General features: G+C 35.2%; 2 protein-coding genes and 1 long non-coding RNA gene across 4 annotated transcripts; 1 reads left to right on the top strand and 2 right to left on the bottom strand.

Annotated features, from left to right (window-relative positions):
• Positions 1 to 685: 685 nt before the first annotated feature.
• LOC120082661 lies at positions 686 to 5,179 on the bottom strand. The gene is made up of 4 exons (XM_039037921.1): positions 4,510 to 5,179; positions 4,315 to 4,425; positions 2,712 to 2,792; positions 686 to 1,013 (listed from the first exon to the last, which is right to left on the bottom strand). Exons 1-4 carry the CDS (start codon positions 4,777 to 4,779, stop codon positions 939 to 941), a joined length of 537 nt encoding a protein of 178 aa, XP_038893849.1. The 5' UTR covers positions 4,780 to 5,179; the 3' UTR covers positions 686 to 938.
• Positions 4,722 to 6,383, top strand: LOC120082662. The gene is made up of 2 exons (XR_005483243.1): positions 4,722 to 4,859; positions 5,947 to 6,383. It is a non-coding gene; the product is annotated as an uncharacterized LOC120082662 (long non-coding RNA).
• A 1,852-nt stretch (positions 6,384 to 8,235) lies between these two features.
• On the bottom strand, positions 8,236 to 10,009 carry LOC120083359 (protein BUD31 homolog 1-like). 2 transcript variants are annotated; one of them, XM_039039089.1, is made up of 4 exons: positions 9,861 to 10,009; positions 9,521 to 9,625; positions 9,156 to 9,343; positions 8,236 to 8,525 (listed from the first exon to the last, which is right to left on the bottom strand). In XM_039039089.1, exons 2-4 carry the CDS (start codon positions 9,612 to 9,614, stop codon positions 8,370 to 8,372), a joined length of 438 nt encoding a protein of 145 aa, XP_038895017.1. In that variant the 5' UTR covers positions 9,615 to 9,625; positions 9,861 to 10,009; the 3' UTR covers positions 8,236 to 8,369. The 2 variants fall into 2 exon arrangements, with proteins under 2 accessions (XP_038895017.1, XP_038895018.1); XM_039039090.1 differs by having other exon boundaries at positions 9,857 to 10,009.
• Between the last annotated feature and the right edge of the window lie 16,393 nt (positions 10,010 to 26,402).

Genomic DNA, 26,402 nt, shown 5'->3' on the forward strand with positions numbered 1-26,402 from the left:
CAGTTACTTTTATATATATATATATATTCGGGTTCGAGTCGGGTCGGGTTGGGTCGGTCCGACCTTGTGGTAACCCTTGACCTAACCCGAATTTAATATTTTTTAACATTTTTAACCCAACCCAACCCTTGCGGTTTGGGTTGAGTAGTCCGGGTTGGTTGGGTTACGGGTTTTTTGAACACGCCTACTTACATTACCACATTTTTATTTTTCTGCGCATACATTCTCATTCAACACCAACCACCCCCTCCCCCTCCAATTTATCTCTTTAGCTAAAAACATAATTGGTTCAAAACTAATCTCCGCACTTTCCTGTAGATCGATATGGTCTTATTACTAATAGTACTTAGTATTAGTGATTTTGATCGGTATTATAAATTTTATTTTATCGAACGAGGAAGGATTTGACTTCTTCTTTCATGCTTTCAGTAATATTAGTTGATTGAGCGTCTCGACACCCCTTCGACCATCCAAATATTATTAAGACTTAATGAGAAATGCTTAGCCGTTATGTATTAAAAATTGACAATTATTTTTTATGAAATTTTTTACGATATAGACTAAATCGTTACTTCTATGAAAATTGAGAAACTAAACGTGTTTTTTAATATTATCATGTGTAGAACTAATGTAAAATTCCTTTAAGCTAACAAGTAAATTACCTCTCTTCAATTATTCAGAAAAGTTTTGAGTAAAGAAAAGAAATTGCAACATGAAATGAGAAAATCATTGTCAAACATGGATCACACTACACTCATATGGTTGTGAAACTTATTAATACAAGCAAAGTTAAATTTCCTTTTTTTTTCCTCCTTCCTCTCTTTTCTTTCTCATGGGAAATTTAAGAAAAAAAATGTAATGAGAATCAAGGAGAAACAATATGTGGAAATACAAACAAAGTTGGTGATTAATTTGAGTTAGAACTTAGAACATTTTTCTTAATGAAGGATGTCAATGTTCTTGCTCAGCTCTTCCAGTTTCTTCATCCTCAATTTTTCGCTCTCATTCACCAACTGACCAAATTATTCAAATATACAATCAAATATGTTAGCAATCAAGTCTAAGATCTCATACCATTTTCTTTTAGGACCGTTTTTAAATATAGAAAAATAAACTAAAATATTTATAAAATGTAGCAAAATTTTAGAACTATCAATGATATACGCTAGACACTAATAGAAGTCTATCTGTATCTATCCTTGATAGTTCTAAAATTGTGCTATATCTTTTTAAATATTTTTAACAGTTTTACATGTGGAAATAATGCCATTAAACTAAATTGTTAAGATTTAAATAATAAAAAAATTAATAACTTTGTTATATAAATTTTTCAAATAGTTAGAAACCTTGGACTTTGACGGAGAGAATGCATGTCAATAATCACGATGGTTTGGGATTTATTCTTTACTAAAAGAAATACTGAATTCATTCCATTCTTTTTATGTTTAAAAAAAATGTTTTACAAACTTAATCGAAATTTTAAAATAAAAATGAAATAAATTGTATAACATATGTTAAAATATGTTTGTACATTCTAAAAATAAATAAATAAATATATAAAAATAAAATTACATCACATCCATGCTAGAATTTTTAAATAAATGTTACACTATAAAGTGATTATCCTTAATAAATATAGATAAAGAAAATATTTTTCATACTACAATTAAAATAAAAATATTTCAACATATGCATACTGTTATATTGTTCGAGCATTTAATAGCAACACATCTTATAAAGAGTTCCTTAAATATATCCATAGAAAAAAATTGGAAAACCAAACGTTTCTTTCAATAAATGATTTCTTTTCTAACTAAATTGAATAGATAAAATAATGAAGATTTAAATACTATTTTAGTCCCCATACTTTTGATTTTAGTTCATTTTGGTTTTCATATTTTTAAAATATTCATTTTAGTTCCTATACTTCGACTATATTAATTTTGGTCTTGTACTTTCAAAAAGTGACTTTTTAATCCATTTATTTTCATTTTTATTGCATTTTAAAAAGATCAAAATGGTCACTTCTTAAAAGTTTAAGAATTAAAATGAATTAAAGTTGAAAGTACAAAGACCACAATAAATATTATGAGAGTACAAAGACCAAAGTGAACTAATATTAAAGTTTAGGGATCAAGATGAATATTTTGAAAATACAACAACTAAAATAAACTAAATAAAAAAAATACAATAACACAGTAATATTTAAATCAATAATGAACTTTTCCAGAAATGACAAATTGGAAATAATTTTGAAAACGATTCCATTTTCCTCATATGGGTTTTCTTCATCTTATTATAATTATCATTTTTGTAAGATAGTTTAGATGATTTAATAATAGGAAGATTTTTAAATATATAAAAAAAGATAAACTATTTACATGAAATAAAAAATTTAATTTTTTTTTTTATAAGATAGAAGTCCATACAACGTCTATCCGTATTCTTTTTTTTTTTCTTTGCTATTTCTATAAATAATTTGACATTTTTCTATCAGTGAAAATTTCTTAAAATAATGAACTATACTGGTACGTTTATGAAAATTATGATAACTATGGACATAAATGAAAATTAGGACTCATTTAAAGACTATCTATAGAAGTTTATAATTAAAATTATTTTTTGATAATAATCTAGAAATTAAAGATTAAAAGACATGAATTAAACTTTGAAAAATATAAGCCCTTATGGGAGAAAAAAAAGGGTGTCACCTCCATTAGTTTGGCTACCAATTGGGATTTCTCTTTGTTCTTCTCGTTAAATAAATCTAGGACTTCCTTGTATTCTCTCTCCTGGTAGGGGCCAAATACATAGAAAATATTAATTATGCAACATTACCTTCAAGTTTCAACCAAAGGAAAAAAAATCATAAACTATTAGCGTTTAAAAAATAATAATAACTCAAAATTTGTTATTATAGCATATAGTTTAAGGTTGAGATATATCCTTTTTTAAGCCGTGATTGATTTGGATTTTCATATTTTTATAGGTCTATTTGAAACTTTGGGACTTTACGAGGAATTTTAATTCATAATAGATTTCAAATGAATATTGTTGTTTGTTACGATACGAAGGAGAATGGTTTTAAATTTCGAAGTGATTTCAAATCTTATTTTACTTAAAAAGTATATTTGGATTTAAAAGTAAATTACTTGATCTCATATTCTAATCTTCAATTAACACATCATAGCTAAAAGTTGTATTAATAAATTCTAAACTTTCTTTTCTTTTTTTAGTTACTATCTAAATACAAAATTTTAAATACATTTATTTCAAATCTTTTTCATTCCAAACAAAGTAATTAATTTAAATTCATTTATCGAGTTTCAAATCATAGGATTGGAAATGGTTTCTTAAACTTTTTTGAACCCAAATAGAGAGCAAAGTTCTATAATGGAAGAAAAGATGTATGTTTTCAAAGTTTGATAGTTTCTAAACACTCTTATTTCCATTAGTAATTAATGAAAAATTTGATGGAGGAACTAATATAGGACGAAATGATAAAATTAGAACATGCATAACTTTTCTAAAATAAAATAAAATAAGGTCTCATTTAGTAACCGTTTGGGTCTTGTTTGATAACCATTTCGTTTTTTAAAATTAAGCGTATTTTTTTTGTCATTTCTTGCAATGATTTGCATATTTCTTGAGTACAATGGTTGAATTCATAGCCAAATTTCAAAAACAAAAATAAGTTTTTAAAAGCTACTTTTTTTTTTAATTTTCAAAATTTGTCTGAATGGTAAAAAGTAGATTTACAAAAGAAGAAATTTGACGGTGAAAGTAGTGTTTATAGACTTAATTTTGGAAAACAAAAACAAAAAAACCAGAGGTTATCAATGGGCCTTCGTTTTTTGTTTTTTGTTTTTGAAAATTAAATCATTTCCTCTCATTTATTTATCATGGTTTACATTGTTTTAAGTGTGAGGGTTAAATTCTTGTTAGACAAATTTCAAAAAACAAAAACAAGTTTTCAAAAGTTATTTTTTTTCCCAAAATTTGATTTGTTTCTAGAAACATTGGTTCGAAGTAGATAACAAACTTAATTTTCAAAAATAAAAACAAAAAATAAGTCTGTTTGGTAATCATTTGAATCTTTGTTTTTTAAAATTAAGCTTATAAATATTACTTCTACTTTTAAAATATTTTCTTTGTTATCTATTTTTTACCGATCGTTTAAAAAATCAAGTTAAAATCCAAAAACTAAAAAAAAAAAATTGTTTTTAAAATACTTATTTTCGTTTATTGAATTTGGTTAAGAATTTATCCTTACAAAGAATGAGGAGAAATAAGCTTAATTTTTTAAATTGTGACCTTCTTTTGGCAAGTGAGTCCCAATGGCTTCAACTCTTTGTTCACCAAATCAATCTTCTTCCTTATGAACGAAACTTCCTTCCTCATCGGATCCGTCATTCCTTCAAGTTCCTATCAATTTCACAAACCCTAGATCAACAGAATCTCAAAATACCAACCATTCTTACAGTCATCAATGGCGGATTCAACACTTACTTCACGAATCTCCGCCAATCGCTTCGTAGCTTCTTCAGCTCTTCCAAGCCGAGCTTCCACCTTCTCCCTCATTTCCATCTTCTTCCTCTCGATTTCCTCTTCCTTAGCCCTAAACACAGCCAACGCCGATCGCGAGATCTCCTCCTCTTGATCTTCCTTCACCGGACTCCCAATCGCATTCACATTGCTGCTTATCATCACCCCCGAGTTCTTCACTCTCTGCATTTGCTGCGATTGTTGCGCTTCCCAGCTCTGTTTCGGCGTCGTCATCCTCAATCTCTCTCACAAATGATGATTATTCTCTTTCTCCGTTAGGTGGCCAAACCCTAGGCGCCGCAATGGCTTTAAAGGTATGTATGTAACCTTATTACTTCTCAACAGACATCCTTTTCCCTTCGTGAATCTGACGTAATTGTCTACCAATAGAGAGATTTCACCTGTGGATTCTGCTGCTCTGCTTTTGTTGTGAAATTTTGGAACCAAAAATGCACTTATCTTTACTCAAACGCCTAATTGATTAGACCTGAATTTACATCTTGTGTTTGGAAATTTATATACATGTATGTACTTGCTTTTGTCTCTGTCATTTGAAAATGAAATTGAGTTACCAAATTGTGATGGAGAGTTCACTTTTGCTTTGGGTCAAAGAAGTGGAATCTTGGGAATGACTTTTGGGGGTTTTCTAGGAATTGAATTGCAGGTGCTTGGGATGTAAGTTTTGTAATGGAGTGGAGAGTAAGGTGTTACCTGCACTGAGTATGAAATGAATATAGGGGAAAAAGCCTTAAGAACCAAGACTGAGTTGGAGAGATGGGTTACAACAGAACTGCATAAGCATAAAGCCTGCTTCTCTTTTTGTCCCATTATTATTATTATTATTATTATTATTATTTCTTTGCTTACTTGCAAGAGAGATCTCTCACCTTTTCCTTTTTTATTAAGACCTTTGTTTGTTAGCACCTTGTAAGGAATCTGTCACCAAACCCTTCTTTGCATTCCTCCTGTTTTCAGAAGAGTTTTCTATTTTTTAAAATCGTATTCCCAATAGATATATATTTGGTTTACATGTTGATTTGATTTTAGTTTATTTTGGTGATTGTGCTTTCAAAAGGTTCATTTTAGTTTCTATACTTTTGACTTTAGTGTATTTTGGTTTATATATTTTTGAAATGTAAATTTTGGTCCTTGGTACTTTTAATTTTACTTCATTTTGGGCCATGTACTTTAAAAAAGTTACCATTTTGGTCCCTCGAAAATTAAATAAAAATGAAAATGGTGGGATCAAAATTGTTACCGTTTAAATGATCAAAATGACCACTTTTTTTACAAGTGTCGATGCCCAAAAATATACCAACTAGTGAATTTGTATTTTCTTTGGGACAAAATGACACAAGTTCTTTGCAAAACAAAAGAAATTAAATACCGATGTGATGCCAGGTGTCATGGCACGGAAGCGTGGTTATGCCTTTGATTCAAAATCTTTCCCGTGTAGCGTCAAATTACACTTGACCAGCCTACTAGTTTGGATCCAGATTTTTCCCAACATCTACCTACGTACATACACTCTAGAAGGGGTTGTGCCTAGCTCACATATGAAAGAATGGTGGAGAAGAAGCACGCTCTGTGGAAATAACACTTTTATTTAATAAAGGTTATGAAAATCACATACAAAGGACACTATTAGTAAGACCAACTCTTTGAAGAGTTTACAAGTGGAAAGAATTCACTGTTGAGCCCTCAAATGCCAAAGTGAATGTTGTGTGTGTACATTTGAGAGCTCCAGAGTGAATTCTCAAATCCTCTTGCAAGCTTCAAAATCAACATAATTCAACAACTATATCATCAAAATCAATGGATAGCAGTTTGATTTTGTATTTTTACATGGTATTTTTATAAAACCAAATTCGACTTTAAAAAAAATTAAAAACATGTTTAGAGTAATTTTGAACATTACTAAAATGATTTTAACATTTTTCAAAATCAATCAAACCCTAGAATATCTCTTTCTCAATTTGATGTCATTTTTACATGAGATAATAATGCCCACCAATTACCATCATTGTCTTATTCCCCTCCTCATAATTGCTGTCAAGCAAAGGCAAAAGAAATACTGAAATATTATATGCTTTTTTGACAATGATATATTATAATTTACATGCTTGATCATGAGAAGTGATATAAGCTTTCTCCAACATTAAATTGCCTATTCCCAAGACTTTGTCATTCTCTTTTTTGGTGAAGTCTATTGGAGAAGTAGAGTTTTAACTACCAGTTAGATTTGCTCTAAAACCTAACAAACTTTTGGGCTCTATCATTACAATTTTCAAGAACAATCCAAAGTTTGGTGTGCTATGTCTTTCTCACTTGATAAAATTAATTAATTAATAATAATAATAATAAAATTAAAATGGCTTATCTAAAAGAAGAAAATGTCAATCAAATGGTTGGAAAAATGAAGCCTTAAGACACAAAAGTGATAATCATGTCTCACCTCATATTTCAAATTAAATTTTTGATTATGTTTATTCTCATGATAGCAATTGTAGCCCTTTTTTTTTTTTTTTTCTTATTTGATTAAAAAAACATGGATATTCTTATGTGAGATGATAGAAAGGAAGATCTACTTCTCTAAAACGTAATAAATTTTTATTTTATCCTTGGAGATTTTGCAAACGCTCTACTCGAAAATTAAAAGAGTTCTATAAGTGTGATACGAGTGTTCAAGAATGGATTGTTTTAAGCACAAAGATCATCTCTTTTCACGAAATGATCTACCCGTCTAAACATGTAACACAGTGGATTAAGTTTGACTGTCATAATATGGTTGCATCCATTGAATCTAGATTCTAGATTCTACATGTTCTCTAATAACAACCCGTACAAATTCGAAGTATTTTATAGTTTATTTTGTTCTATCTACAAAATTATACACATTGTGGCAGCTTCTCCAAAAATGATTGAACCGAAAAAAGAATTGGAATTTAGTACAAAACAAGCATTCTGGTTTATCTTTTCATCAACTGAAATTAGGCCACTTAATATATGTATACAAATTTCCTAGAGATCAAAAGATGCAACCGATATTGTCAGCCATAAAGGGCTCTTGGGCATGGAATTTTATTTCTTGCAAGAATTCGGGTGAATTTTCAAAAATTGAGACTAAAGAAAATTAATAAAAAAAACTATTAATGTATTTGGGAAGAAAAATAATTGATTTTTAATCTTAAACCTGAGAAGATGTATCGATAACTTTTAATTATATCAAATTGAACCCGATAAATATATTTTTCATTAATTCTATACAAAATAAGTTTAATAAAAAGCAATACAAAAAGCTCCAGAAACATACTAATTACGATGAAAATCAAGCTTTGCACAAAATTATGTTGGAAGAATACACAAAATCCACTATTCAATAATTCTACCAAAGGTCTCAATTTTTTTATAGGATATCAACCGCAGTTTTCCTTTGAAACCTATTAGTTTTGTATCAAATATATACTCTATAAATCATTGAATTCACTAAAAAATAGTTTTTCTAACCCTTTTTCAATCAACAATTGATAAAAGGAAAAAATTACAATACTTGTTCAAGCTTAAGGTAAAAGATTGTAAAACTTACACAAGTTCAAGGTGAAAAAACCACCTTGCCATTCTGTTACACATGGAAGGTACAAAAAGTTGGAAAGAGAACCATCAGTTCCAACAACCAACAACAAGAATCCATGATTCATAAGATCACATCTACCTCGAATAATAGATTAAATTGTTGGAAACATTTGATTGATATCAGTACAAGTTAGCTGCCAAGATGACATTACATAACATATATAGCCAAGCTTCTGTAATGTGAAACAAAATCAATCCCCACTAGCACATCCCCTGCATCCACAATGCACACACTCCACGACTTTCTCTTCTCTCAAGTGTTTTGGGACTCGACAGACACACGTCGTGCCAAAGTTATGGTCACGGGGCTGTATGCAACGAAGGCAACAGAGACGTTCGTATCCCGGCTGCAATTTGAACAGGAGTTTGTTAAGATACTATTCTAAACTATCATAAAAATCAGACATCACCAATGCAAGACCATTGCAAGATTCAAAAACTTGTGAGTCTAATGATCAGGATACAGACCAACCACATTTTGTAAAGCAGGGGATTGATAAAAGCAAACTCAGGGAAATTTTCTTGTTTTAGTCTTGTTCACTTGGATTCCAGATGGGTAAAAAAGACAAATTTGTTTGTAATGACAAAATGGACTTGGCTTTCGAGTCTTGAGTGAAACTATGGGGGTTTTTGGCTCCCAACAACTTGAATTGGTGGAGTGGTTATAATAGCCTACTCTATGTTTGAAGTTTTAAATATAATAGTGACGTTTACAACTATTTATAACATACAATTATCTACAGTATTACTATTTCTAATCCCTCTTTGTTAGAGTGTTTACTATTTCCTATCTAACAAGACTAAAATAGTCTACATCCCAAACATAGACTATCATAACCCAAACTAAAATAGTTTGCATTCAAAGTCCAAACAAAGACTATTATAATCTACCGACTATTGTAACCACTAATTATAATAACTACGGACTATAAATGCCTCCTATATTTATTATAATGAAGTGGTTTGGGTATGAATACCTTTTTCCATTTAGCAATGAGATTGCCATCTGCATAGCCTTGTTCCAAGCAAAAGTCATAGAGCTCCCTGGATATTTCACTCCTTTTGTGGAAAAGGTCAAAAATGTATCGGCTCCTTTGATGTGAAATCTTGAAAATAGGCCATAATGCTTCACACTTCCGCTTGCCATCTTGTGGATCATTTTCAGCTGCAAAACAACACAAAAATAACCCAAAAACCATCACAAAAGAATCAAAGGAACTTGAGAAACAACAATATCATCAATCCATAACTAAACCATTCCTTACAACTCAAAACATTCAAATCTCAACCCACAATTGTAAGGCTATGTTCTCCCCCACAAAAGGAAATTATATGATCAAACCTTCTCTCATTTTAGCATCGAGCTCTCGTAGGGTTGGCTCAATCAATTCCCACCCATTTGGGTATTTGATCTTGCTGGTCTTCACTTTAGGCATTTCTCCAACTCCTGCAAATGAACAAAGGGAAAATAACTTGCAATTACGCACAGGATGGTTCAATCGACTGCGCGAAGTTCCACGGATAACTAAGTGCTGAAAAATCTACCAATTATCACCGATTAAAATGGAAACACCGGAGAATGTTTCAGTCGAAATTAGGTTTCTAGGATAAACCTAATTATACTGCATTATGAAATCAAAAAGTGAAAAAATTTAGGGTTTCGTCTCAAAGGAATTACCTACCAATCGAGAGTCTGCAGGGAGGAGACGTTTGAACTACTTTGAAGGTTGTATCTACAAGTACAATGTAAGGGCAGAGCAATTGGCGTTAGGTTCAGTTCAGTGACGCAAAAAAGACAGCCAAAATACTCGATTCAAGGGGTTTAAGATGGCTTTTATTTTTAAAGACTAGTAGAGATTTTTTTTTTTTTTTTTTAAAGGTATTGTAATTAAAGTGTGGGGGGAATCAAATCTCAAATTTTGAGGTTGATAGTAGAGATTTTAAAGGTTTTTTGTATGGATGACTTAAATTCGGGGAAAAAATGAGGTTTATTACTATTTTAAAAATACGATTTTTAACATTTACTGACGTCAAATTCAAATGAAATTACCAAAATGAAACCCTCACACATGTAAATTGGCTCTCTTGCTCTTCTCTCTCGTCCTCTCTCTCTTTTTCCTCTCCCACATATTACTCTCTTTTTCTCTTCTCACAACATTGCTCTCCTCTCTCACGATCTCACTCTCCTGCATCTTCTCTTCTTTCTCGATCTCCAACGTATGCAACATCGCCAAATCTAGTCAATGGGGGTAGCATCACTCACCAAAGAAGAAAAATGAGATATACAACATTGTTCGTCGGAAGAACACGAAAAAGGAAGATGAAAGAAGAGAGAAAAAAAAAGTGGAGTTAATTTTGTAAATGTAAGCAAGAGGTCAAAAAAAAAAATTAAGTTTTAAAAGGTAGGACAAAAATCATTTTAGGCTTAGAAAAGTGGTCTTTTTATCCATTATTTCAAACTCTTGGGGGTATAAAATAGACCAATATACTCCTTTTAAAAACGCCCTATTTTTTTAAGAAGACCTATAAACCATATGTAATTTTGGGTTTTCATGGAGGATGACTTAAATTTCAAATGGAATAAAAGTGGGTTAATTATTCACACAACCCCTCATCAATGAAGAAGGTTCAATGACATCATGAAGGTCGCTTATATCCCGAGCATAAATTTTTGGTTGAGTTCAATCATTATTTTAATGAGTGTCACATGAGTGAAAATCTCGAATTACTAAGACCCATTTAGTAATTATTTCGAGTTTTTTTTTTTTAAAAAAATTAAATCTATTTCATCTACATTTCTTACAATGATTTGCATATTTCTTAAATACAATGCTTGAATTCTTAGATAAATTCCAAAAATCAAAACAACTTTTGAAAGTTTTTTTTTTTTTTAGTTCTCAAAATTTGGCTTGGTTTTTTAAACATGGGTAAAAAGTAGATAAAAAATTTGGAGGTGGAAGTAGTGTTCATATGCTTAATTTTCAAAAACAAAATGGTTACCAAATGAGGCCTACACTTGTCTTAGTCTTCTCGTTTCATATTCGTCTTTATTAGTTGAAGCTCTTCCTCTATCTCACAACGGTATGTTTTATCAGAACTTTTTTTATTTCTAATTAATTTAGAGTCTTTAAATGTGTTGGTTACTCTTTTCTTCGTATTCTCGACATATTGATTCGATGAATTTAGTTTTTTAGGGATAAATATTCGTTTGAGTGATTGGCACATATGTTTAGATATTGTTTGTAAACTGGTGATACGTGGAAATGCACATGTCAAATTCTTATATAGTTAAACAGTATGAGACCGAATATCATCCTCAAAGAATCGGGCTAATAATTTGTTTATCTGCCTGGAGATCATTTCAGTTTTATTTATGGGACCAAACTATGATGCAAAATAAACTAAATGAATTCTAAGAAAGAAAATAAAGCAATTAAGTATGAAGAATTTAAACTAAGAGAGACATCATATGGTATTGATTTCATGGTTGAACCTAATAAATTCAATTGCTTAACTCTTAAACCAATTAACACAAGACCTAGATCTCGAAGTCTTTTATCTAAATTGGCTATTTCGAAGTCAACTTTTTCTCTTACCTACTTACTAATTCCTAAATCTTTTGAAACTAGTCAATTAAGCAAAGACCCTTCATCATCAATCTCTATTGTTATCTAATTACACTAGTATATACAAACAACAGTTTAACATGCAAGATTTAGTTAGAAACCTCTCTCATTAGAGCAACATAGTAAATCATGAAATCAACTAAGTGTTGTACAAGCATTCAACAACAGAAAAAACAACCATGCTAAAAAGTGTTGATGCTCATTGAAATCCAAGATCCGTAAATGAATTTAGAAATAATTCATAACAACATCTAACCTTAGAACAAATAGAAAGTCAACCAAACATAGCTTCCATATACAAAATCACATTAGAGTATAAAATTATATAGAAAAATCAAAGACACAAAAGAGAAAGAGATGCATTATTCGACAATCCAACTCTATCTCTGAGGTAGAATCGATCCACCACCAACTCCAAAGCTCTCTTAAATCTAATTTGACATGTAACAACTAAACTTTCTAAGATTTCTGATATGGTTGTTACTTCATCCATGCTAATTTCAAAATGAAACCCTTTGAAAAATTTTACTGAAATAAAATAAGTTTACTAAAATAAATACCATTAACAAAACAAATATCCAAATAACGCAAAACCTTCAAGGTCCCATAAAAATAATAGTTAAAAAAAAGACACATTTAAAAGTTTTAAGAATGCAATTACTAAAGGTTCTTTGTTCAAACTGAAGGATCTCTTACCGAAGAGTTCTATGAGCTCGTTCGGATCGCTCCAATTTCACAGTGACCAAAATACACCATATACATTCAAACGCACAATTATGAAACAAACAGTAATTAACGACATGCTTTGAACAAAAAATAAAAAGGGACAGAGTTCCCATACCAGTTGAAGACGATCTTTAAACTTTGGAACTCAACGCAGCGAAAGACTTGTACCCGATCAACCAACGCCCAGCAGATGCATCGACTACAGCAGCACGAATAACTGCAAACAGACGAATGCAGCGGAGACGATGCCATCAGAAAAGAGCCCCAGATACTCTCGGAGTGAGAACCCAAAGCGTGGTCTTTGGTGAGTTTGGTAGAGGTAGGAGGAAGAACCGATCGTGTAGGCGATAAGCAAGTGGGAGAGAATAAGAAGCTATCGCATAGCAAAATGCTTATCACTTAGAAGAAACTACACGATCGTGTGGATTTTACTGAACGATCATTTATAAAACAATAGACAATCGTTTAGCAAACACGACACACTACACGATCGTTTAGGAAAGCTAACCGATCGTTTAGGACTAAGTATGCGATCGTTTAGGTGCTAGGTAGGCGATTGTTTATGCGCAGGGTATGCGATCATTTAGACGCAGAGCGACTATCGTATAGGCTCTCAATTTACTTAAGCGATCGTTTACGTTTTCACACCAACGCAACCTTCGATATTTTTTTTCTTTTTTTTTTTTACCTTTCAAAATGAAACAAATTTCATTTTTATTCATCAGTTACAATAACTGACGTTGTTCCCACTAACGCACATCCGAGCGAGATTTTGGGTTAATTATCATATAATTAACCAATTAATTATTAATAAATCTAATCATATTATATTTTTACCCTATAGTTTGATATCACATATCTACTATAGAAATGTCTCCTCTACTTGATATAAATCATATTTATATCCAATTTCCTCCAAAATAATGTATCTCATACATTTAACCAATTATATCATATATAATTAACTAGTCCAATTATATCATATATAATCGAATTTCCTCTTGTCAATTTGAACATTTCAAATTAACTCAAACACTGATTCTTAACTTTATCCAAGCTACCCAGGGGACCTAATGGACATGTGGCTCGAAGCTCTAACGGTTCGTGAATAGCTAACTAAACTCTTTAGCCACGAGATCCACCATTCGTTAACTGTCAGACATTCCACTAAAGACCAACAACTGAACTCTTCTTACCACAGATATATTTCTGCGTCCATCGAATATAACCAATCATAAGTACGATGACCCTTCATAGATGCTCATAAGTACAGCTGGGCCAAATTACTGTTTGCCCCTGTAGTTACATCTCACTTTTTAAGTACCACTGATTCCTCTAATAACCAATACAACATAGTCTAAGTATGTGTGAACACCTCTCGGGCCAAGAGAAGATGTATGGTGCCACATCGTTCAAACCCCTGCTTCAGGGAAGGAGTGAATTCCATCTTGTGTAGCTGAGTTCCTAGCTCCCAAATCAGACAAATCTCCAAAATGGTAAGTTTGATTTGGCGACCTGGCCACTCCCATCCATACAAATCAAAGGACTGCCCTTAATCGCAGGAGTTCCCAACTTAGACAGGATTGAGGTTATGTTACCTATGGTCATCCTAGTGAAGTGAAGTCTCTGTCATGAACGGTGTTATATAACGAGACGTTAACACTTCGTGGTCAGGTCTTATACAAACTCTTTGTATAGGACGCCCCCGTTCGCATGTCCCCAACACGAATGATCAGGATCATACCATCTATGGCAAGTCACAATACTTGTGACTATTCTACAAAGTGGGTCACATTCGTAGCGTTACCAGGATAAGGTTTCCCTTCTATATCCATATACTACATACCATTTTGGTTATCACACAAGACATGATCCACTTGTATGTCACCACATACATGCTTGAGTTACATACAAATAACTAGGGATTTTAAGTTTATTGGTTTGTGGTAAAGCAAATAAAACATGCAACTAAGCAAAATACAAGATGTGAAGTAAAATATCATATATTATACAACACAAGCTTTCGTACAAACTGTTTACAAACTACAGGACACGAGAATTTAGAGCATCAACCCCAACAATCTTCCACTTGTCCTAAAGCGAAGTGGGGTGTACAAAAAAACTAGTACAAAACAATAAACTATGGCATAAAAGCCCAGTACAAGAAAATCTCCCATTTGCCCTAGTCCAGCTGCGGGCGATCCTGTAGTCCCATGCTCCATAGGAGACCCTCAAACACTGTAGCTGTGAGAGCCTTCGTAAATGGGTCAACAACATTGTGCTCCAAAGTTATCTTCGTGATGATCATGTCCTCTCGATGCACTATCTCGCATATCAGGTGATACTTCCGCTCTATGTGTTTATCGCGTCTGTGACTCCTCGACTCCTTGGAATCAGCCACTGCCCCACTATTATTACAATAGAGGGTAATGGGCCTAGACATATCTGGAACAACTTCCAATTCTGTCAAGAACTTCCTGAGCCAGACAACCTCCTTATCAGCTTCGCAAGTTGCACGTACTCCGCCTCCATAGTGGAGTCGGCGATGTTCCTCCATTAAGAGTAAAGGCTGACCCTGATGTGGACTTGCCAGAGTCCTTATCAGTCTGAAAGTCAGAATCAATGTATCCAGTAAGGAACAAATCCCTAGAACCATACATGAGCATGTAGTCCCTTGTTCTCCGAAGATACTTGAGGATGTTCTTCACTGCGGTCCAGTGACCCTGGCCTAGGTTAGACTGATACCTATTGACTATTCCCATAGCGTAGCAAATGTCTGGATGAGTATAGAGCATTGGGTACATCAAACTGCCAATGGCAGACGCATATAGGTTCCGTCTCGTCTCATCTCCTCAATCTCTTGAGGCGTCTTAGGACACATGTCCTTAGACAAAGTGACTCCATACCTAAACGAAAGTAGACCCCTCTTAGAGTCTTGCATCGAGTACTTGAGCAACATCTTGTCAATGTACGATGCTTGAGACAATGCTAGCACTTTGTTCTTACGATCCTGAAATATCTGTATACCTAGAACAAACTGAGCCTCTCCCAAATCTTTCATTTGGAATTGGGTTGCTAGGCAGTTCTTAACTGCAGTCAATAGACCTACATCATTCCCAATGAGTAGGATATCGTATACGTACAACACTAAGAAGACTACTGAAGCGTTAATGATTTTCTTGTAGTCACAAGGTTCATCAACGTTTTAGTCAAAGCCATATGACTTGATTACAGTATCAAACCATATGTTCAAGATCGAGACACCTGTTTCAGTCCATAAATAGACCTATTCAGTTTGCAAACCTTTTGCTCTTAACCTTGGGCTATGAATGCCTCGGGTTGCACCATGTAAATAGTCTCTTAAAGATTACCATTCAGAAAGGTCGTCTTGACGTCCATTTTCCAGATCTCATAATTATAATAAGTTAGAATGGACAGGAGGATGCAGATCGACTTTAACATGGAAAAAGGCGAGAAAGTCTCCTCATAGTCGACTCCATCTACCTGGGTATAACTCTTGTCCACATGTCGAGCCTTGAAGGTCTGTACCTTCTCATCAGTACCCCGTTTGCGCTTGTAGATCCATTTATAACCTATAGGTCTTACCCCATCAGGCTAATCTACAAGATCCTATACTGAGTTGAAGTACATCGACTCCATCTCGAGATCCATGGCCTTGACCCATTCATCCCGGTCAACATCCTCTGTTGCCTTCTGATAAGACAATGGATCTGTTACCATAGCAAGGATTTTTAGAAACCCAGATAGCGAACGGGCGGGTTCGCAACCCTCCCACTACGTCGAGGTTCTCTCAACTCTTGAAGTGGAACCGACCTACTAAATGAACTCCCATCAACAACTATTGTTGAAGTTTCAGTAGTTTCATTGGAAGGCTCACGCAATACAACTTTGCTTCGTGGACTATGTGCCCTTATTTGATCCTCCTCCAAAAAAGTAGCATTTGTTGAAACAAACACCCTATTTTCCGTCGGATCATAAAAATAACCCCTTCTGTACCTTTGAAGTGGTCTACAGAGAGGAATAACCTCAACCGTGGTTCCAATTTCTTGGGATTAGCTAAAACACGTGTGCAGGGCAACCCCAAATGCGGAAGTGACGTAAACTAACTTTACGCCCATTCCACAACTCTAGAGGTGTTCTTGCAACACTCTTGGAGGGAACACAGTTGAGTATGTATACAGTAGTCTCCACTGCGAAACCCCAAAATGAGTCTGGTAAGGAAGCGTAACTCATCATCGAGCGAACCATGTCTAACAAGGTTCTATTTCTCCTTTTTGCTACACTATTTTGCTGAGGTGTACCCGGTGATGAGAGTTGGGAAACGATTCCATGTTCTATCAAATAGTCTTGAAATTTCGAGTCCAAAAACTCTTCACCTCGATCCGATCGAAGTGTTTTAATCCATCTATCCAATGCGTTTTCAATTTCAACCTTGAACTCTTTGAACTTTTCAAAGGATTCAAACTTCCATTGCATAAGATAAACATACATATACTTGGAGTAATCATTAGTAAAACTGATAAAATACTCATAGCCACCTCGGGCTCGCACATTCATAGGACCACAAAGGTCAGAATGTACTAACTTAAGAGGCTCCTTGGCTCTATAATCTTTTCCAGTAAAAGGTCGTTTAGTCATCTTACCTTCAAGGCAAGACTCGCACACTGGTAAAGAATTTTCTTCTAACTCACTTAGAAGTCTATTCTTCATCAATCTCTCAATCCTATTGAGATTGATGTGCCTTAAACGAAGATACCAAAGTTGGTCATTTTATTTTGGAGAAATTTGTCGACGTTTTGATTGAGTTACGACAGTTCTAAACAATTTAGTATTATGGAGGGAATTAATGGCTAATGGATTTAGCACATATAAATTTGATTCCAAATTTGTTGTACAAATAAAAACACCATCTTTATGAATAAACGCTTTATTCACATTAAAAGAGACAGTATGTTTACACTACAACAAACACTTTATAGAAATGAGGTTTCTTTTTAGTTTGAAAACAATATATACATCATTCAAAGTAAGAAACCTATTATGTAAAGTTAACTGGAGCCCTCCCACTGCCACAGTTGAGATGACGTACCCAATGCCTACTCGCATCGTCATCTCACCAGCCTCCAACTATCGCCAATATCTAATCCCCTGAAAGGAAGAATAAACATGGTTAGTGGCGCCCAAATCAATTATCCAAGCTGAATCATCATTCTCCACTAAACAAGTTTCAAGAACGAGTAAATCATATTTACCTTTATCGACCTTGGCCTTAGCCTTGGTTGCTTTCTTCTCTTTCAGATACCGAGGACAGTTTGTCTTCCAATATCCATCTTGATGGCAGTGGAAACACTTTCCCTTAGCAACCGGTGGACGCCTCCTTGGGGTGATAGGTGGTAGGTTAGCAGGTGCCTTCCCTTTTCCCTTACCACCCTTCTTCTTTTTCTCCTTTCCAGAGTTAGAAGTAGAAGGTGCAGACTTAGTTCCTGAGGTCAAATCTTTATGGAACGTCCTGGAGGATGAAGCAACATTTTCTTCACCCTTCTTCCTCTCCTTACCTTTCAGTAAAGATTGATAGATCTGTAACTCGTTGAGGAGAGTTGTAAAGTTATATTTCACTTTCTTAAGAATCACATTGCTAACAAAGTGCAGGAAGCTCTCTAGAAATGAATGCAGGATTATGCTAACCTGGCTGCCTCATCAATGGTAGACCCATTCAACTCTGCCAAATTAAAGTGGACCATCATGTTAAGCACATGTTCACGAACAAAGGTGCCTTCTTCAATTTTGGAGTTGAATATATATTTAAGAGTCTTATGCATAAGCTATTCAGACGGTTGTCCAAACATCCCTCGCAGGGACTCCATGATCTTACACACTGAGACCATAGGCTCATGTTTCTTGGTCAAGACTTTAGAAAGGCTTGCCAAGATGTAGGCTCGGGTCTTCTCATTCGTCCTTGTCCATCGTTCATATGCCTCCCGAACATTTCGAGCGGCATTAGGAGTTGAAATAGGAGGAAAAGCCACTGTGAGAGCAAACATGAGATCCTCGATGATCAGGATTGTCGTGATCATGTGTTTCTATATTGCGAAATTATTGCCAGTAAGTTTTTCAATGCTTAACAATGCCAACGTGGCCGTTGCCATTTTGAAAAAGTTGTTGAAAATAGGAACAAAATTTTATTAGATTTTGCTAAATCACTTTTAAAACCAATCAGTTTTGCAAAACAGTTTCAAGTACCCTAAGATATATACTTCGATTTTGTAATGATACCCTAGTGATTCAGGACAAACGTCACCAGTGGGGTGATCAGTTGCCCCTTCGCTGGGATGAGACATTCTCAACCATTAGGTAGAACAAACTCTTGGAACTGAACCTAATAACCACCATTTTTCGGTCCAAAACTTTTAACCTTCAACAATTCTGTGTAAGTGTGACCCTTCGCTTTTGGTGCCAGAGTCCTACCCTAATGAGTCCACCATAGGGAAGAAGCAGATTAGGACTAGAGACTAATTTACCTTATCCTCTTACAGAAGATCAAATAAAGAAACACGTAAAATTACCCGGGGACACTCCCAGGGTGCCTCGAGGCGATGAACAGTAACTTTATTCAACCTAATGAGGGAGACCGAAGGATATGCTGTCTCACTTTTCACTCCTACTTACTATGAACACTCTCTCCATCCACCTTGATATTGACCTACCCAAACACCATCCGTTAGGGGGACACGCCAAAGGTGCCGCGAGGCCGAGGGTAGATCTCACGGTGTGGACTATTTAGGAGAAAAGTGAAAGGTTTAAGTGAAGCATCTCATACACCAAGTACCTCCCATTGAATGTTCTACCTAAGGGTTTATTAACCTAGACAATCTGGCTACTGATTTTAGTCTAAGTCGTTTTTTTAAAGTTTGCTCATAAACAACATTTGTCTATGAAAAAAAAAAAGTTCAAGTAGTCACATTTAAACACTTTAATGGACTGTCCTTAACTTGCATGCATGTATCAAATCTATCTAATTTACCTTTCCAATTAAGTTCCCAGGTAGGGGTGTTACGTTTTCGTCAACTTAAATACCCCAGCCTAGATAGAACTCACCTTAGAAAAAAGGTCCCTTATAGATAGATTTGCTACACTTTAACCTTTTATTAGCCAATTTAATCCTATTAAACTGATTAAAAGATTAAAGCCTTAGGGTTGCTAATCGTATTAGAACCGTGATCTTAGGTCTATGTGATCCAAGTTTTATACACTTTAAAACCATGAATTAAACCTAAGTAAGCATGCACGTCTTTCTTATTTCTTTTAGTTCTAATTTCTCTTTAACTTTTAAAAAGAAACAACTAAAACCATTGCGCACAACGAGGTGTTTATAACATTTATAAAGTAACCTATGTGTCATGCTTTATGCAATGTCCGGTCATTACTATATATAACTTTTATATAACGCGTAATAACCAAGCAAACATGCTATCATTCATCCTTATACTATAACAATTATAATATAAAGATGATGCATGTCAATGCTTTATATGCATGTATAAATATAACTCTTATATTATATGATGCATGAGCATGCTCTTACATAACTAAATCATGTTTCTCTAAGTTATAACAACTACAATAAAGAGATGATGCATGACTATTGCATAACCTAATGTGGGATTTACTATATGTTCATACCATATGACATATAAAAAACATACATCACATGTAATAAATAAAGGATTAATGGACCTGGATGAGCCTGTACAAAAATTGGAATGAAACAACCCTATCTATTGCATTTTTCATCGAGCAAACCAGTTGTGAACTGGGTTTTGAACCGCTAGGAGAAATCCATCGTGTAGTAAACGTCATAGGTAGATGATCGTCCAGTGTACACTAGACAATAGAAGCAAAATTAAACGATCGCCTAGATGACAATGAGGTTGTGAAGCCTGATCGTCCATGCGGTCGCTTAACGTGGCGACAGGTAAATGATTTACCTTGCGTTACTAAGCAATCGTTTAGTTAGTTACTAAGTGATGAAGCTTGCTGGCCTAAACGATCGTCTAGTGCGCGTGCGCATTAAACGATACGCGAGCATCCCATCATCTACATGACCTAATACTCTGCGATCGCTGATGCGTTATTTTATGCGGTAAAATAATGAAAGAAGTTGCGGTGATGGAAAATGCATTGTGCAAACAAGTTTTCTCAGCAAGACCCAAGTATATATCCTACTGAGTTTCCTGGTAAGTCCAGGGTCAAACTCAGGGACTAAGGAAAACAATATGCGGTAATAATTTTTAAGATCACTTTGCTGTAACAAATAAATTAATGGTTTGGTTGGTTTGTTGTTTGAAGTATAAAAAGTATGTGGTGGATTTGAGAAAAGATTGATTATGCGACAGATACACTGAGTATGCGGAGGAACGGGTTGAGAAGGTCTTTAGCTAGCGTTTCCTAAGAATTCATTCAAACTATGCAATCATGCTACACTCATGCGACAGCAATCATTTTCCAATGCAATGTGGTAGCTCTTAATTCTAGGACGCATGTGATGAATGTGATAATGTCTATAGAGCTTATTCCTAAGTCTCTACTTCTTGCCTATGCGATGATGCAAGATGCACACAAGGACAAGGTGACCGCATACAATCTTAACCTCTCTCTAGGATGCATGCGATGCGTTAATAGCAAACAGCGATTATTCCTAAGCTCCTATCTCTTGATTATACGTTTCTAATTTGACTCTCCTGAGCCTAGATTCTAACCTGTCTTTTCTAAGCCTAGAGTCCATCCTTAGACTACCCTCCCTAGTATCTCTAATGGACGAATGACGCATACATAATACAAAATAATCGCATAGAATGAAGATCTCCAGTTATGCTAGCAACCCATTCGACAGATTTAGCTACTCATGCATAATGTACAGAGAGTGAACAGATATAAAGATGTAAGTTCCATTTCTGTAGATAACTTCAACGTACAAAATGACAATGGAAGATAAGGATAGAGAGCCTGGTAGCAATTCCTTGCTTCCCAAGGCTTTTACACTATCAACTCTATTCTGCTCAAAAGATGTTCCTGCTTCTGCAAGAGTTGGCCTTCTCTCTGATCTCGACGCTTCCGGCACTCTTCCAAGTTCACCAAAATGATCTCTCAGTATAATCTCACTTCCCTAGCTTCCACCTTCTAAGTAAAAGAAAACTATGAACCAGGCTAGTTCTAACTAAGGGGAAATTTCTCTAACTGTCGAACTGAAAAACTGAACCCCTTCATTGAAGGTGGCCTCTGGTATTTATAGAGCTTCCGAGTGAAAGGCTTCTTCTATCTTATGATTGCACTGATGGGATGGCATTAATTCTCCGTCTGATGCGCTGAATATTTGTCACCGAAAAGTTGAGTGTACTTGCTACAGTAGTTCGTTAACGGCTTATCAACTTAATTCAGAATCGACCGTCATCAGCTTTCTGTCCATCATGATTTATTATGCTTTTCACCCAGATGCGCCATCAAAGATGCACCGGCTCTATGCGACAACCTTCTCGAGCAGATATTCACAAGCGCAAATGATCGCATCGCCTTACGGTAACGCAATCTCTTGATGCGCTCAACCATTGATTTCTTTGGATCGCATTTTCTGCCTTGCATCAACGCATATTCTGCACAAAAATACACAAAGTTGTTTTAACGCGTTGGATGCATATGACCGCAATATTGTGAACTTAATGCTTTTTGGACGCAATCTTGTATATTTTTATCAACGCAAACCTACATTGTTTTTATAACTTAGCACTGTAATAACGTGTATTTCTGCCCGTTATCACACCCCCAAATTTAAATAATGTTTGTCCTCAAGCATAAGCTAAAGACTTCCTTTAGAAATACTGCCTTCTCTTTTCCTAGATTTCTCAAGGATGCCTTATTCAAATCTGTACACCAAAATTTCCTTAATTCTTATCCAGGTCTCTTCTTAAAATATTTCTAAAATTTAGGGACCGCAAGCTTAACCTTCAAAAATACTTTACTAGATTCCAGGACATCGCTTGATTTATTTCAAAAAAAATCTTTTTCATTAGGGTGTTAAATGATTTTTTTTATCCTTGCGTATTTTAGACATTATTTTTTCTCTGACCTTGCGCTGATTCAAGAGCCTCGCCTTCTTTTTGGCTTGCCCCTATGTGTGTTATGCGAACATCCAACTACGAGCAAGGCATTCTTTCTCAGACTAAACTTATGCCCATTTGGCAGCGGAGTTGCGATCATTTATTTATGCGTTGATCACGATTCCTATCTTCATTTTGGCTTACCCCCACGTGTGTCATGCGGACATCCAACTACGAGTAGGATTCGATCACAGCGTTATGATTTTTTTTTATAAGGCTAAAAATAGCAAGGTCGAAATCAAATACCGCACCCCCAAATTTAAAAAGCGGCAATGTCCTCATTGCTAAAAGATTGAAAGAAGTCATGTGATGTTCTTAGGAAGTTTCGTAAAGGGTCAATTTGAGAGAAAGCTAGCAGACCACTAACTTCTAGAAATATTTCATGTGGTGACTGTCCTAAAATTAAGTTGACTCTAGTGTGTATGAAAAAATAGAAGCATGCGTTTCATCATTGAAATCATAATTGGCAAAGAGAAATCATACGGTGACTTACTAAATTGATTAATGTTAAATGATTACGGTAACCAAAGAGGATGCGGTGATAAAATTTTTAAAATTAAAATGTGATGCGATAATGCAAAATGTGGAATAAAGTCAAGGAAAGATACAACCCCCAAATTGCGCTGTCGCCCGCATTATTTGTTGACACATCCTGCTTTGCAGCGATCTACTTTCATTGGATTGCGGTGACAAAATAAAGTAGTTGCGTCTTTGTGTAGCGCCTCCACAATCGTTTACCTCGATCGTTGCAAGAAAAACATTGAGAGGGTCAAATAATCATAAAAAAATAGAGTTAGCAAAATCATTTACCATGATCGTTCAACACGATCACATTATTATTTTTTTATCTTTTTTTTCTTAGATATAAAGATGTAAAATGAAGACAGATAAACGATAATAATTAAAAGACAGGTGATGAGAGTTCATGAAGCATTGGTATAAAAAGGATATTTCAAAAGGAATGCGTCCCTGATAAGTTTGAGTTCCATTAGTAACGCAGGGACTGCTTATTTTAGGCTGGACTTTTTACGTCCGTGGTGGCTTTTTCTTCTTTTCTCAATCTTCCGAAATCTTGACTACCTTAATTCAGAGCCTTTTCCCGTTAATGTTCATCACAATCTTCCCCTTGCGCACATCATTTTAAGTGTGCCCAGTCAAGAGGAATGGTCGTCCCAATATGATGGGCAAATCTTCGTCCGTTTTATAATCCAAAATGATGAAGTCTGCCGACAAGATGAATTTATCAATTGAGATTGCAACATCTTTCAACTCTCCTTCAGGATGTATTCGGGATCTGTCTGCAAGCAGGAGAGTCTCCATTGTGGGCGTGAGTTTACCCATATTCAATCGTTTGAAGATTGATAGCGACATTAGGTTTATACTCGCCCCAAGATTGCATAGCGCTTGACCACTGCAAACCCCTAAAATTGAGCATGGTATCATAAAGATTCCTGGGTCGCACATTTTTTGTGGGATCATATCATTTTGCGTTACTGCTACTATCACGATCTTTTCTTCATCATTTTGTTTCTTTATCAATCTTTGCGAGAATGGTGGTAGTTGAACTTCTTCTATCTTGCGTTCTAGAGGCTTAAAGGTAGATGCAACTTTTGGGTTCATCTTCTCGGGCTCTTCTGAATTATGAGTCAATGGGTCCTTGGTGGTTATCGCATTCAAGTTGGTCGCGATGGGTTCCTCCCTTCCTTCTGCGGTCATTGTTTCGCTTAGCAAGGAAACTACTAAGCATTGTTCCTTCCCCGTACCCCCAACATTGCGAGAGAGCTCAGTTAAGCTCGGTAAAGCTTCTTGCGGTCTATTTTTTAGTTCGCCCGCAATCTTTCCTAGCTGAATTTCGAGATTTCGCTCCAATTTCACAGTGACCAAAATACGCCATATACATTCAAACGCACAGTTATGCAAACAAACAGTAATTAATGGCATGCTTTGAACAAGAAATAACAAGGGACAGAGTTCCCATACCAGTTGAAGACGGTCCTCAAAGTTTGGAACTCAACACAGCAGAAGACCTCTACCCGATCAACCAATGCCCAGCAGATGCATCGATTACAGCAGCAGCGGGGACGACACTACCAGAAAAGAGCCCCAGGTATTCTCAGAGTGAGCACCCAAAGTGTGGCCTTTGGTGAGTTTGGTAGAGGTAAGAGGAAGAACCGATCTTGTAGGCGATAAGCAAGTGGGAGAGAATAAGAAGCTATCGCATAGCAAAATGCTTAGCGCTTAGAAGAAACTACACGATCGTGTAGATTTTACTGAACGATCGTTTAGAAAACAGTAGGCGATCATTGAGCAAACACGACACACTATACGATCGTTTGGGAAAGCTAACCGATCATTTAGGACTAAATGTGCGATCGTTTAGGTGCTAGGTAGGCGATCGTTTAGGCGCAAGGTATGCAATCGTTTAGACGCTGAGCGACTATAGTATATGCTCTCGATTTACTCAAGCGATCATTTACGTTTTCACACCAATGCAACCTTCGATCTTTTTTTTTCTTTTTTTTTATCTTTTCAAAATGAAACAAATTTCATTTTTATTCATCGGTTACAATAACCGACGTTGTTCCCACTAATGCACATCCGAGCGAGATTTTGGGTTAATTATCATATAATTAACCAATTAAATTATTAATAAATATAATCATATTATATTTTTACCCTATAGTTTGATATCACATATCTACTATAGAAATTTCTCCTCTACTTGATATAAATCATATTTATATCCAATTTTCTCTCAAATAATGTATCTCATACATTTAGCCAATTATATCATATATAATTAACTAGTCCAATTATATCATATATAATCGAATTTCCTCTTGTCAATTTGAACATTTTAAATTAACCCAAACATTGATTCTCGACTTTATCCAAGCTACCTAGGGGACCTAATCGACCTGTGGCTCGAAGCTCCAACAGTCCGTGAATAGCTGACTAAACTCTTTAGCCACGAGATCCACCATACGTTAACTGTCAGACATTCCACTTAAGACCAACAGCTGAACTCTTCTTACCACAGATGTATTTTTGTGTCCATCGGATATAACCAATCATGAGTACGATGACCCTTCACAGGTGCTCGTAAGTACAACTGGGCCAAATTGCTGTTTGTCCCTGTAGTTACATCTCACTCCTTAAGTACCACTAATTCCTCTAATGAACAATACAACATAGTCCAACTATGTTTGAACACCTCTTGGGCCAAGAGAATGTGTGTGGCGCCACATTGTTCAAGCTTCGGAATCAATCGTTAAGGGAGTTATCTATCTACTTACCCTTACCTCGGGGAAGGAGTGAATTCTATCTTGTGTAGTTGAGTTCCCAGCTCCCAAATCAGAAGAATCCCCAAAATGATAGGTTTGAATCGGCGACCTGGTCCCTCGCACCCATACAAATCAAAGAACCGACCTCAATAGCAGGAGTTCTCAACTCACTCAGGATTGAGGTCATGTTACCTATGGTCATCCTAGTGAAGTGAAGTCTCTGTCATGAACAGTGTTATATAACGAGACGTTAACACTTCGAGGTTAAGTCTTATACAAACTATTTGTATAGGACGTCCCCGCTCACATGTCCCTAACACGAATGATCAGGATCAGACCATCTGTGACAAGTTACAACACTTGTGACCATTCCACAAAGCAAGCCGCATCTGTAGCGTTACCAGGATAAGGTTTCC

Source organism: Benincasa hispida, chromosome 8 (assembly GCF_009727055.1).
Source record: "Benincasa hispida cultivar B227 chromosome 8, ASM972705v1, whole genome shotgun sequence".
Lineage (NCBI taxonomy): Eukaryota > Viridiplantae > Streptophyta > Magnoliopsida > Cucurbitales > Cucurbitaceae > Benincasa > Benincasa hispida.